At 37.6% G+C, this 13,566-nt stretch overlaps 1 protein-coding gene across 2 annotated transcripts in view; it reads right to left on the bottom strand.

Annotated features, from left to right (window-relative positions):
* Positions 1-5,016: 5,016 nt before the first annotated feature.
* Positions 5,017-13,566, bottom strand: part of synpra (synaptoporin a) — a 35,042-nt gene continuing 26,492 nt past the window's right edge. For both annotated transcript variants that reach the window (XM_067387337.1, XM_067387338.1), the window contains 4 exons: positions 12,998-13,122; positions 9,685-9,883; positions 9,201-9,392; positions 5,017-6,051 (listed from right to left, as the gene is read on the bottom strand). In XM_067387337.1, the coding sequence (XP_067243438.1) occupies positions 5,785-6,051; positions 9,201-9,392; positions 9,685-9,883; positions 12,998-13,122 (783 nt within the window). In that variant the 3' untranslated portion in view covers positions 5,017-5,784. The remainder of the gene's footprint in view (positions 6,052-9,200; positions 9,393-9,684; positions 9,884-12,997; positions 13,123-13,566) is intronic.

Genomic DNA, 13,566 nt, shown 5'->3' with positions numbered 1-13,566 from the left:
TTTTTTTTATAGAGGATACACATTTTTTGACATTATTGGCATGAATGCCATAATCAAATAAAAGATACTTTTAAAACAATTTAAAAAATGTAAACAAAAATAGAAAATAAGATTCAGTGTATACACACACACTGCAGTAATTTTCTTAATTAGTATTTGTCTCGTTTTCATTAATAATACAAATATAATTTTTATAAATTCACTTACTGCAAAATTGCATTAGATTTTTATTGATTTTAACATTATTAATTCATAATGCTGAAGAAAATTTCTGGTGGAAAACAAGACCGAAAATGACTTGCAACGCATTTTTTTCTTCCTTGGTTCATTTATGCTCTAATCACTTTAAAGATCTATTTTGTTTCTGTAACAGACAAAGACTGTCTATGTTTTCATATACTTACATTGTGTATCTCACAGGAAACTTACAATATATTGGCTCATTATCTACAATGTCATTGTAAGAGCCAAATCTCCATTATCTGGTTTATTCGACACAGGTAAACACTTCCCATGTGCACAATATCTGATCATCTCCACTGACTAATTACAGCTGAGCTGTGCTGCTCTGAATGAACACAGCAAGATGAAGAACAGAAGAGTATTACACATTCTGCCACATCCCATGAATAATCCAGTGGAGTCCCAGCAGTCAGTGCAGTGCTTCTAATTGGGTTCCTGATTTAAAATGTTTAAGCCAAATTCCCCTTGCCCCAAGGAAATAGAGATCAGCTCTCAGGAAGACACATGGGAACCAGATGACTCAGACTCAGATTGGATAGATAAACATGAAGAACTTTGTCTTTGCGAGTAAACAAAACTTTCCCAGCATAATCTTATTGTCATGAGGAATGCCTTTGCTTGGTGTAGTTTGGCCGAGGTAATAATGGGCCAATCAGAAAAGGTATGGAAATATGGATTTTCTCCCCATTTCACAATGTGTCAAAGTCATTCTCAGTTAATGGAGACCATTATTTCCTCTTGATAGACACACATGAAAAAAAAATAAATAAAATAAATATATATATATATATATATATATATATATATATATATATATATATATATATATATATAAATTTGCCACTCGACTACTGAAAACCCAATGTGTAAATCTGCACTTGCAACTGATAAACTACATATGCTGATAGAAATGTTTGTACTCACATTTTAGTTATTTTAAAGGTGCCCAAGAACGTTTTTTTACAAGATGTAATATAAGTCCTAGGTGTCTCCTGAATGTGTCTGTGAAGTTTCAGCTCAAAATACCCCATAGATTTTTTTTTTTATTATTATTTTTAACTGCCTATTTTGGGGCACCATTAACTATGCACTGATTTCATTTGACGCCGCCCCTTTAAGACGCGAGCTTCCTGCCACACGAGCTGTCGACTATATTACAGTGCATTTACAAAGTTCACACAGCTAATATAATCCTCAAATGGATCTTTACAAGATGTTCGTCATGCATGCTGTATGCATGCTTCGAATTATGTGAGTAAAGTATTTATTTTGATGTTAAAAGTTTAATTCTGAGTGAATCTGAGGCTGGGCTCCGTGGCTAACGGCTAACGTAATTCTACACTGTTGGAGAGATTTATAAAGAATGAAGTTGTGTTTATACATTATACAGACTGCGAGTGTTTAAAAAATGAAAATAACGACAGTCTTGTCTCCGTGAATACAGTAAGAAACGATGGTAACTTTGACCTCATTTAACAGTACATTATCAACATGCTAACGAAACATTTAGAAAGACAATTTACAAAAATCACTAAAAATATCATGATATCATGGATCATGTCAGTTATTATTGCTCCATCTGCCATTTTTCGCTGTTGTTCTTGCTTGCTTACCTTACCTAGTCTGATGATTCGGCTGTGTGCAGATCCAGACGTTAACTGGCTGCCCTTGTGTAATGCCTTTGATAATTGCAGATAATTGTTGGGAACGTGGGCTGGCATTATTCAAATATTGGGGGCGTACACACCGACTGTTACGTACACACCGACTGTTACGTAACAGTCGGTGTTATGTTGAGATTCGCCTGTTCTTCGGAGGTCGTTTAAACAAATGAGATTTACATAAGAAGGAGCAAACAATGGAGTTTGAGACTCACTGTATGTCTTTTCCATGTACTGAACTCTTGTTATTTGACTATGCCAGGGTAAATTCAATTTTTGAGTCAAGGGCACCTTTAAAGCAAGCTAAATGTCCAGAGGTCACAAAATGAATCTATCTTGTGCCTGTGTTTCTCCTCACTCCAGAAGCTCTCTTCTTTCACTCTCTACTTTTCTACCAGTAAATGCAACTCCAGGTTGTCCTATTCTTCCTTTCTGAAAGACAGAGCTCGTCTCCCTGAGAGCGACTATAACATGCCGTGACACATCTTTCCATCGCTATGGTAACGGCGCTGAGGTGTACATGAAAAGAAGTCAAACCAATGTGCTGTAACACGGGAACATTAGATCAGGACTAGGTCAGAATGGCCCGCAATTGGCAATCCATTCACCCACTAAAGCAGTCCGATGAACAATGACACTCACGCTATGAGAAGTACCAGTTGTATCTCTGGATAAGTCACATTTCTGAGCTCGAAATGTTGCAGCTTTCATCTTTGGAAAGTGAACTTCTCAATTCACTTTTTTACTAGTTGATGGAAGGATCATTGACATGATACAGAAAAGGAAAAAGCTTTTAAAAAGTTTTAAAAGCTTTTTTCATATGGTTTCGAAAAACTTTTATAGCATTTTCAAGAAAAGTTGCATAGCTTAATCATTATTTTCAAAAACTATTTTTAATGTATTTTTCAAGGTAAAATAAGTTTTTACGAATATCAGGAATTATTATTATCATTAGGTTTTGGGGGAGTCACATAACATTTTATAACAAATTTGCCTTGTCATAAAAATATCAAATTATCTGATATTTATTTGAGACTTCTTGGCCTTTAAAAAAAATAAATTTCTGCATTTTGTTTCGCAGAAAAATTATGTTTTTAAATATATTGTTTACACACACACATATATATATATATATATATATATATATATATATATATATATATATATATATATATATATATATAGTGTCAAACCAAAATTTGTTCAGACACCTTGAACATTTCATTCATTAATAAAATATGACAAGATCTCAAAACATGGTCAGGTCAAAGTGTCTAATTTTTATCAATTTTACCGGTAGTCCACTGTATGAAAATATTTTGGGTATAATATGTAACAGACTTTATTTTGGCTATCCTCACTTACATAAATGAACTATAGTGTCCTGCATCCACTAGTGTGTGAATATATATATATATATATATATATATATATATATATATATTTTTTTATAAATTAACAGATTTAAACACAAAAAATGAGTATCATACCATTGACCCAGCGATCTATGCATGGATTTTTAGAAGACCATACGGGGCAAGTTGTCAAATTTCTGATCCTGTTTCTTATCCTATTCCTTTGAATGTCAATTTCTGTATAGATATAAATCTTGGCTAAAAAAAAAAATAAATCTTATGTAAGCAAGGTCTGGGAGGAATCAGATATTGTAAGAGACTTGTATACTGCACCGTCTGAGCAATTGTCTGCACTGATGAATTTAGATCTGATTACTGACTTTGCCTATTAACTTAATGGCAGTCAGATATCAAATTCCTTTACATGACTCCATATTGTCACTGAGACAGCTGATTCATTGTTGTGGACTGAGGATTTATCAACAGAACAGAAGACACTGCAGTAAGTTCAGTCTAGAGGAATGTACAATATTTTATTGGCTTTGCACAAAGTGCATCAAAACATTCACACCCATTAATCGAAAATGCAAATACTGTATATCAAGACAGATACTCATTCACATTGAAATGCAACAGCAATCAGAACAAGAACATTAACATATATTGGGATGTTTTTGTCTTGTTTTATGGTAACACTTAGTTTAAGGTCCAATTCTCACTATTAAGTTGCTTATTAGCATGCATATTATTAGTATATTGGCTGTTTATTAGTACTTATAAAGCACATATCAATGCCTTATTCTGCTTGACCTTATTCTACATCCCTTAATCCTACCCAATTCCTACCAATAACAACTACCTTACTAAGTATTAATAAGCAGTAATTAGGATTTATTGAGGCAAAAGTTGTAGTTAATAGTTAGTTTATACTGAGAACTGGAACCTAATCTAAAGTGTGACCTTTTTTATAGTCTTTGTGGTTAATAAAGCCTCATGCATTTAAAAAAACAGACAAGGAAGAAGAGAACACATAAGAAAGCAGGGGAATTAAGTGTTGATTGTATTTCAATCACCTTGTGATCATAATAAAGGGCACTGAATAGACAGTATGACCCTGTTGAGGAAAGAAATTATATACAAACTGAAACCAGGTTAATATGGCACGACTTCATGCAAATACAGTGCAAACATTACAGAGCCATATAAATGTGGAATCACAATAGTGCAAACACCAAACCAACGACCACTGGCATGACATTATTCCAGGGAAAACCTGACAAACAGCAATCTAACATCAATACTGACAAATGAAAACAGAAATCTCTGTTATATAGTGTAAATTACAAACACCTGCATCGCCTGTTCTAGGTGATCACCATTAGGACAGGTACACTTAAAAGTCAAAATGAAATCAAAATGGACCCCATTTACTTTCTTAAAGGGATAGTTCACCCAAAAATGAAAATTCTATCATCATTTACTAACCAACACAGAGGAAGATATTTGGAAGAATGTTTGTAACCAAGCAGATCTCGCCCCCCATTGACTGCAATATTTTTTTTTTCCTACTATGGTAGTCAATGGGGGCGAGATCTGCTTGGTTACAAACATTCTTCCAAATATCTTCCTTTGTGTTCAGCAGAACAACAAAATTTATACAGGTTTGGATCAACATGAGGCGGAGTAAATGATGACAGAATTTTCATTTTTGGGTGAACTACCCCTTTAACGCACATTCCTGCTCTTTTTGTGGACGATTCATTTGTGAATGTTACTCAAATGATAATGTTTATGAAGATAAATGATGAAAATGTATTAACTTGCTCCATCTCTGAAATGACATTCCCGTATCGATGGATGGTGTAAACCAATGGCCATTTACCAAACTATTTTAGCAACTTTGTATTCATAATAGTTCCACTATGTCAGATATGTCACATTATGGAAGTAAAATAGGTTGCAAACAACAAGTTATGCTAACATTATAACACTAGAAAAAGCTCTGACGGAGCATTTGATGAATAGGAATCATTTTGAGGCTGTGGAAAGAATCAGTTCAGTTTCAAATGAAGCAGAAATACTATTTAGATTACAAATGGACCGTCGGAGTAAAAACTTTTGATTGTAGTGACGCAATGCCACCTTTGTAAACTCTTTTATTTTTCCTCTTCCTTAAGATGCACCATCTCTATTAAAATCAATGGATTTGTAGAGTTGATGCAGCAAGAACAAGAGTTTCACATTTGGATATAATGACCTTTGATCAGTAAACTGTGATATTTCGGTTACATTTACAGAGAGGTAAAGTCAAAACCCATACAATACATCTGAGGATCCCTGTCATTCATTTTAAAAGCATATTAGTATTCTGGACAAACAAGCTTTATCTAATCAGAAATAAAGGATGCATTTTACTATATCTGTTAAACTAATCTCTTCCTTCCTCTGTGCTGCTCATTATTGAACTTTGCCCTTAGAAATGGGTCCCCTGTATTAGGGTTAGGATTGCAAAGAGGCAGATGGGGTTACTGATTGGTGTAGGAGATGGGCCCACTCGAAGCATAATTTCCCACCTGGCTGTACTCTGATTGGGCGAAGTCCCCTGTTCCAGTAAAAGCAGCTCCTGATTGATCAAAGCTTCCCTGGTTGTAGACCTGCTGGTTGAAGGTCGTGGCTTGTTTTTCTGAGGACGAGGCAGGGTATCTTGCTGCGCCTCCCTTGTGCCATCCAGTCTCTTTAAACACAAACCAGATGTTTCCAGCCCACAGCACGAAGTTCAAATAGCCGAATACCTGTGGAAAAAAATGTCTTGATGAATACAAGAGATGAGTATATATATTTTATATTATATAAATATATATATATATATATATATATATATATATATATATATATATATATATATATATAAAATGTATTAACTTGCTCCATCTATTATATATATATATATATATATATATATATTATAAGTGTTTTAAATAAAAGTGTTCAGTAAACTTCAGTAAATTACAGTATTTAAGATTTAAAATATTATTAAATTTGAAATATTACATATTTTTTATTTAATATTCAAAGTATTTGAAAATATTTCAATTTATAATATATTTCAAATTGAAATATTAAATATATATATATATATATATATATATATATATATATATATATATATATATATATATATATATATATATATATATATATACATGTTTAAATGTTTTTGAAATAAGTCTTATGTTCACCAAGGTTGCATTAATTTGATCAGGAATACAGTAATACAGTAAAAATCTTACTGACCTTAAACTTTGGTATTAATTTTAAAGTAAAAAATAAAATAAATTTCAATACATCTCATGCACATTTAAATTCAATATACACGATCAGACATAACATTATGACCATTATGACCTAAAATTGTGTTGGTTCCTCTTTTGCTGCCAAAACAGTCCTGACCCGTAGAGGCATGGACTCCACTGGACTCCTGAAGGTGTGCTGTGGTATCTGGCACCAAGATGTTAGCAGCAGGTCGTTTAAGTCCTGTAGGTTGCGAGGTTGGGCCTCAATGGATCAGACTTGTTTGTTCAGCACATCCCACAGATGCTCAGTTGGATTGAGATCTGGGGAATTTGAAGGTCAAGTCAACACCTCAAAGTCGTTGTTCTCCTCAAACCATTCCTGAACCATTTTTGCTTTGTGGCAGGGCGCATTATCCTGCTGAAAGAGGCAACAGCCACCAGGGAACACTGTTTGTAGGTGGTATGTGTTAAAGTAACATCCACATGGATGGCAGGACCCAAGGTTTCCCAGCAGAACATTGCCCAAAGCATCACACTGCCTCTGCTGGCTTTCCTTCTTCTCATAGTGCATCCTGGTGCCATGTGTTCCCCAGGTAAGTGACACACAAGCACCCGGCCATCCACGTGATGTAAAAGAAAACGTGATTCATCAGACCACGCCACCTTCTTCCATTGTTGCATGGTCCAGTTCTGATGCTCACGTGCCCACTGTTGACACTTTCGGCGCTGGACAGGGGTCAGCATGGGCACCCTGACTGGTCTACGGCTATGTAGCCTCATACGCAACAAACTGTGATGCACTGTGTATTCTGACACCTTTCTATAAGAACCAGCATTAAAGGGACGGTTCATTGTTTTTTCTAGGCTTGATTGTGTTTATGGGGCGCAGTTTAACTGCCTTTGTCTTAATGCTTCGATTTTAAAAAATGCTGTCTTTTTCACATATTTTACTTTTATTCTACACTGCTGTCTCCATTGCCATTTGAATGGCCAGTTTACTTCCTTGTTCTATGATACCACTCCCTCTGGAATACGCAATGGGCTCAGATTGTTTAGCTGGTCCAATGTATTGTGAGTAGCGCACGTCATACGGAAACGCTACTCCCCTTACCATTATGTGCAAATGCTGCATGCTTTCGGTGAAAAATAATGCCATCAATATTGCTGTATCAATTTGAGCCCGAATCAGACCCAGATAGCAGTAATGAAGAGGGTCAAGCAGAACCTCTACAAGCACGGTTTTTAAAGGATGTTTCTGAATGGTAAGTATTTCCTTTTGTACTTGTGTCAAAGTGTTTAGATAAGCTGTCACTTGTAAATGTTACTGCAGTTTATGCTAGCTTTCTACATTATGGTTTTATCCTGATTAAAGCTTTACTGTAACTGAATACATGACTGAGTAGTAGCATTTTTGTAAAGGTATCGTTTAATTTATAGCATGAACAACTGTTCGTCTACGAACATAGAAGTTTGTTAATGTTTGTTGGCGTTTGTTGAAGTATGCAATAGAATTGAGCTAACTCGCTAGCGAAGCCAAACCGCGTTGGTCTTTGTTTACTTACTTGATGCAACCAAAAAATAGCAACAGAACTATACATTTAAAAGACATGTACAAACAATAAAACATATTTACAGGTTGGGGCCCATAAACAAATCCAGCATTGAACTCGTGTAGATTCTGGAAACTGTCTTCCGCGCCATATCCAGTGTAGGTAATATCACTGATTATAATGGGTTCTATTATATTTTGATGCATCGCGCCGCTCACGTGTAGACAACTCTTCCGCTTCCATAATGCCATAATGCCGACATGGCCTCGCCTACTTTGTTGCATATCCCGGGGGCAGGGTGTATATGAATTGCAGGGTTTATGATGTCACCAACCCGGGAAGAAGCTTGTTGTTGTCCAAACCGGTCATTTTTGTAGGCATTAAACTGCCATAACTTTAAAAGACAATATCTCAGTTTGCATTGCACTTTCAGCGCTGTAACTTTGCAGAAACTGTATATGCTCAAGCAGCAACATTACACACTAACTACAGTTTAAAAAGTGAAATCGCAATGAACCAATCCTTTAACTTCTTGAGCAATTTGAGCTAGAGTAGCTCATCTGTTGGAGTGGACCACACGGGCCAGCCTTCGCTCCCCATGTGCATCAGTGAGCCTTGGCCACCCATGACCCTTTCGCCGGTTTACTACTGTTCATTCCTTGGATCACTTTTGATAGATACTGACCACTGCAGACCAGGAACACCCCACAAGAGCTGCAGTTTTGGAGATGCTCTGACCCAGTCATCTAGCCATCACAATTTAGCACTTGTCAAACTCGCTCAAATCCTTACGCTTGCCCATTTTTCCTGCTTCAAACACATCAACTTTGAGGACAAAATGTTCACTTGCTGCCTAATATATCCTACCCACTAACAGGTGCCGTGATGAAGAGATAATCAGTGTTATTCACTTCACCTGTCAGTGGACATAATGTTATGTCTGATCAGTGTATATATTTTTATTTTTAAATGATTGTTAATTTTTACACAAGGTGATATATGATTATTGTTTCTTACCATTATTAAGCATTGTAAATGAAAGTCTAGACACAGATGTGTGTGGCTAGAGTGTCAAAATCTTAGTATCTCATGCCTTACCACAGATGTGTTCAGGCCAGACCATCTGGGTCCGTACACTGAGCCACACTTGTTGGTCTGCACTTTACATGCCGACATGAGCAGAACCACCTCATCTGGATCGGTTGCCGCCTTCACATCTGAAAGACCTTTTGCCCAGGCAGATGAACTCACTAGCCACATAAATGAGAACACCACCGTCACTATGAAGTCCTGGGGAGCATGAAGAAAGTGTTACATGTATATTTTTTTGTTAAATTCTGTTGCTAATTTGAAGAACTATTTCAACATAAAAAAAATTACACACTTCAGCTTTAAACTTGATTACGATGATTTGCAAGCATGGGTGCATTACTGATTACTAAGTAGGACTAAATTTAATGTGGGTGTTTTACAGTATAAATAGCAGCTCATGTCTTGTTTATCAATCTTCTCTAATAGCAAGGCTTTGACAGTCCACAAAGGTTTGAGTATTTAGCTTGTCTAAAATAACACCAGGGCTCACAATGAGAGGTCCACGGTTGTTTTCGCGGTACTTGTTCTGGTAAAAGATGTAGACCACTGTGGCCAGCAGGGAGTATAGAAAGGAAAAGACAGCAATGGTGACAAAGAACTCTGCAGAGGAAGAAAAATCTCCAATCAGGTAAAGCCGCTCTTGCCTCCTTCCCTCACACATCGGCACGTCAAATTCCACCCGGTTCAACCTGTTTAATGTAAGGCACAAAAACATCATGCTTTTTTATACACTTTGCAGTTATATTAGGTATTCTTCAGTGTCAACATCAGGCTTGTTATTTTAAAATGCTCCTCTTATGCTTTTTTGATATTGCCTTTCATGTAATAAAATTGTGTAATAAAGCTGTTTGTAAAAGGTCCGCAAAGATCAAAGTGCACGATAAATCAAGTTATTGTCTTCCAAAAGAAAGAACAGATTTGGAACAGCCTGGAACAAGTCGTCAGCTATTCCAGCCTTACTTCCTGTGTAACAGAGGCCAGCTAGTAAGAGCTGTGTGAGTAAACCTCTCTCCCCTCATCTCAAGTGGCACACTAGCGATTGACGCTACTCTATAGTAGCTGTGGTCTTTAGCTCCTTGTTAGTGCACCCACATCCCATGCTGGAGACGCCAGTTCGAATCCCCCTCAGAGGGGTGCAGGTAGAACCAGTGGGGTTACATTGGTGCCGTGACCCGGATGGAAGTGAGATTTAGGGGGGTGAGTGTACTGTCAGCCAGCTAGTAAGAGCAGTGTGAGTAAACTCACTCCCTTGGCCACAAGAGGCACTAGTAATTGAGGCTATAGAGGCTGTGGGCTCCTTGTTATTGTGCCTGCCTTCAATGCTGGAGATGCAAGTTCGAATCCCGCTTGGAACAGTGTGAGTAAAACCGGAGGGGTTACATTGGTGCTATGACCAGGATGGGAGTTAGGTTTACAGGGGTGAGTGTAATGGTGGCCAGCTAGTAAGAGCTGTGCGAGCAAACCTCACTCCCCTGGCCTCAAGAGGTGCACTAGTGACTGATGCTATAGAAGCTGTGGTCTTTAGTGTCCTTGTAAGCACTCGCCTGCCATGCTGGAGATGTCAGTTTGAATCCCACTCAGAGTGATGCAAGTAGAACCGAAGGGGTTTCGTTGGTGCCATGGTGCAATTTAGGGGGGTGAATGGCGGCTAGCTAGTAAGAGCAGTGTGAGTAAATCTCACTCCCCTGGCCTCGGGGCAAGCTAGAGTATGCGGTCTTTAGCTTCCTTGTTAACGCGCCCGCCTCCCATGTCTTTAGTGTCCTTGTTAGCACTCGCCTGCCATGCGATGCTAGTATGAATCCTACTCAAAGTGATGCAAGTAGAACCATAGGGGTTTCATTGGTGCCGTTACCCGGATAGGAGTGAGGTTTAGGGGGGTGAGTGTAATGGCAGCTAGCTAGTAAGAGCAGTGTGAGTAAACCTCACTCCTCTGGGCTCAAGAGCTGCACTAGTGACTGACGCTATAGAAGCTGTGGTCTTTAGCGTCCTTGTTAGCACTCGCCTGCGCAGAGTGGTGCAAGTAGAACCGTAGGGGTTTCATTGGTGCCGTGACCCGGATATGAGTGAGGTTTAGGGGGTGAGTGTAATGGCGGCTAGCTAGTAAGAGTAGTGTGAGTAAACCTCACTCCCCTGGCCTCGAGGCACACTAGAGGCTGCAGTCTTTAGCTTCCTTGTTAACACGCCTGCCTCCCATCTCTCCCATGCCAGTTCAAATCCCACTTGGAGCGTTGTGAGTAGTACCAGAGGGGTTACACCAGCTTAAACCTACGTAGATACATTTGCATAATGCCAGCCTATTCATAGGCTGCCCACGGACAATGTATACTTTGACCCACCCTCAAACACTGCAGTGATAGCCGAGACCTGGAAGGGTTGTGTTACCAACATGTCGAGAATACACTGTATTCTGTGCTGTGAAAGTAAATCCACTTTGCCTGCACTTCGAACAAACTGAGATACAGTAAAACTGACGCCATCATTACTGTTTGCATTACTGTGTATACAAGTGCTGAGGAAGCTTCCGGGGCTGAAATTCAGATATGGCAATGGTGTTTCTTTTCCGACACATGCTGTAAGAGGTAAACCAATCACAACAGATTGGGCTATCTGACCAATCAGAGCAGAGTATAGGCTCTTGGAAAGGCGGGGTTTAGAAAGAGGTGATGCTACAATGTATATTAAATTAAATTTGTTTTTACCTTGGATGCATATAAACATTGTAGGAGACCTTCAAATAATTATGAACCTTTAAAATGGCATAGTAGGGGCACTTTAAGTTCCTGTCACAAGGTTATTTTAGTTCCTGTCTTTCTCTGCCTTGCCCTTCTTTGATTACTATGAACTTGAAGCTCAGCTCTTGTGAATACTGCAGGACCTGAGGGCTACTTCAAAGCATTGCCTTGCTGTGGACAACATGTATGTGTGCTTGACCTTTCAGGGCAAGAAAAACACAAAATCAAAACAACTTGGACACATAATGTTTGAGACTACAGAAGAATACCTGTCTGTCAAAAACACTTTCAGCCTACACAGATTTATAGTGGTGATTTAATACAGAACTCTATTGTCTTCTGTTGTTTAAATTGACACGGTATGACTTAACAATGAAGTCATTCTTCATCCATATGGATAACAATGAAGACAGACCTGGAGCATGATTCTAGGGTATAAGTCAGCCAACTCATTTATTAAGTGTTTTTCTGTCTCTCAGAAAGAATTTCTCATCTCTGAATGTGCTGAATAAAATTTATATTTAAGACAGAACTGTAAATACTTTGAGATACTTTCTAAATGTTTTATTTAACCATGAATTTATTCACATAGAGACAAAAATTCCTTTGGAAATATGGAAAATGTATTAATCTGTCAACTGGTAATTAGTCATATAGTTTAGACATGATAAAAAAAAATGTTTCAAAATGTAAAAATCTTAATTATTCCAAACTTTTCACTGTGAATTACTTAGCTCTTACATGATGTATAATTCATCCACTTTGATGTGTATTATGAAGCAAACAATACCAGATTATACTGAGGCTCCAAGAACATTAGCCCAATTAGCACAATCATTTAATTTTACAAATTATCTTTGATGCTGAGAGCTGTGTTTCCATTTAAAACACTGAAGCCAACTGTGCTCACTGAGAGACAAATCTTGCAACTGGCAGCACACGTAGAGAATATAAAGATAAAACCATTAGCACATAATCAAATGCTCCTGTGTATTAGAGTATTGAATCAAAGCCAGGTAATTATCTCTTGCTCTACAGAGAATACGCAGGGGTGCTTTAAACTAGCCTTACCTGAATGGGTAAGCAAAGTTGATACCAATACTGAGGTTGCTGTCGGACTTGTTGATGCAGTCCACACTAACCCGCAGTTGCCCAGAGTAACCTCCACATGTTGCAAATGCAAAGATGGCAAAAAGCTGAGGGGATATGACATAAGAGAACAGTTCAAGCTACCATGAAATCAAAACTGAGCATTCTATTTTTTTTATTTTTTTTTTAATGGAATTTAGCAATGTTTATTATAAATGATATATCTATGTGCCCTCATAATCTTTAATCAAAAACTTCTCCTCCCTCTTGCACTGGCACAAGGGTGAAATAACCTGTCACTCACATAATCCTGATCACAGCAAAAGCAAACCAATCCAATGATTACAATCAATTCCCGATGATAAAATCAAGTCCTGACCTATTTTTTTCTAGTTCCAGAAGCAATTTCACTTGGATATGCATCATAATAGGGAAGAAAAGACTCTCACAACTTCCATTTCATGGCAACTTTAAAGGTGCCCTAGAACTTTTTTTTAAAAGATGTAATATAAGTCTAAGGTGTCCCCTTAATGTGTCTGTGAAGTTGATTT

This window comes from Chanodichthys erythropterus, chromosome 6, assembly GCF_024489055.1.
Source record: "Chanodichthys erythropterus isolate Z2021 chromosome 6, ASM2448905v1, whole genome shotgun sequence".
NCBI lineage: Eukaryota > Metazoa > Chordata > Actinopteri > Cypriniformes > Xenocyprididae > Chanodichthys > Chanodichthys erythropterus.
This window is presented reverse-complemented; position numbering and strand designations above follow the sequence as displayed.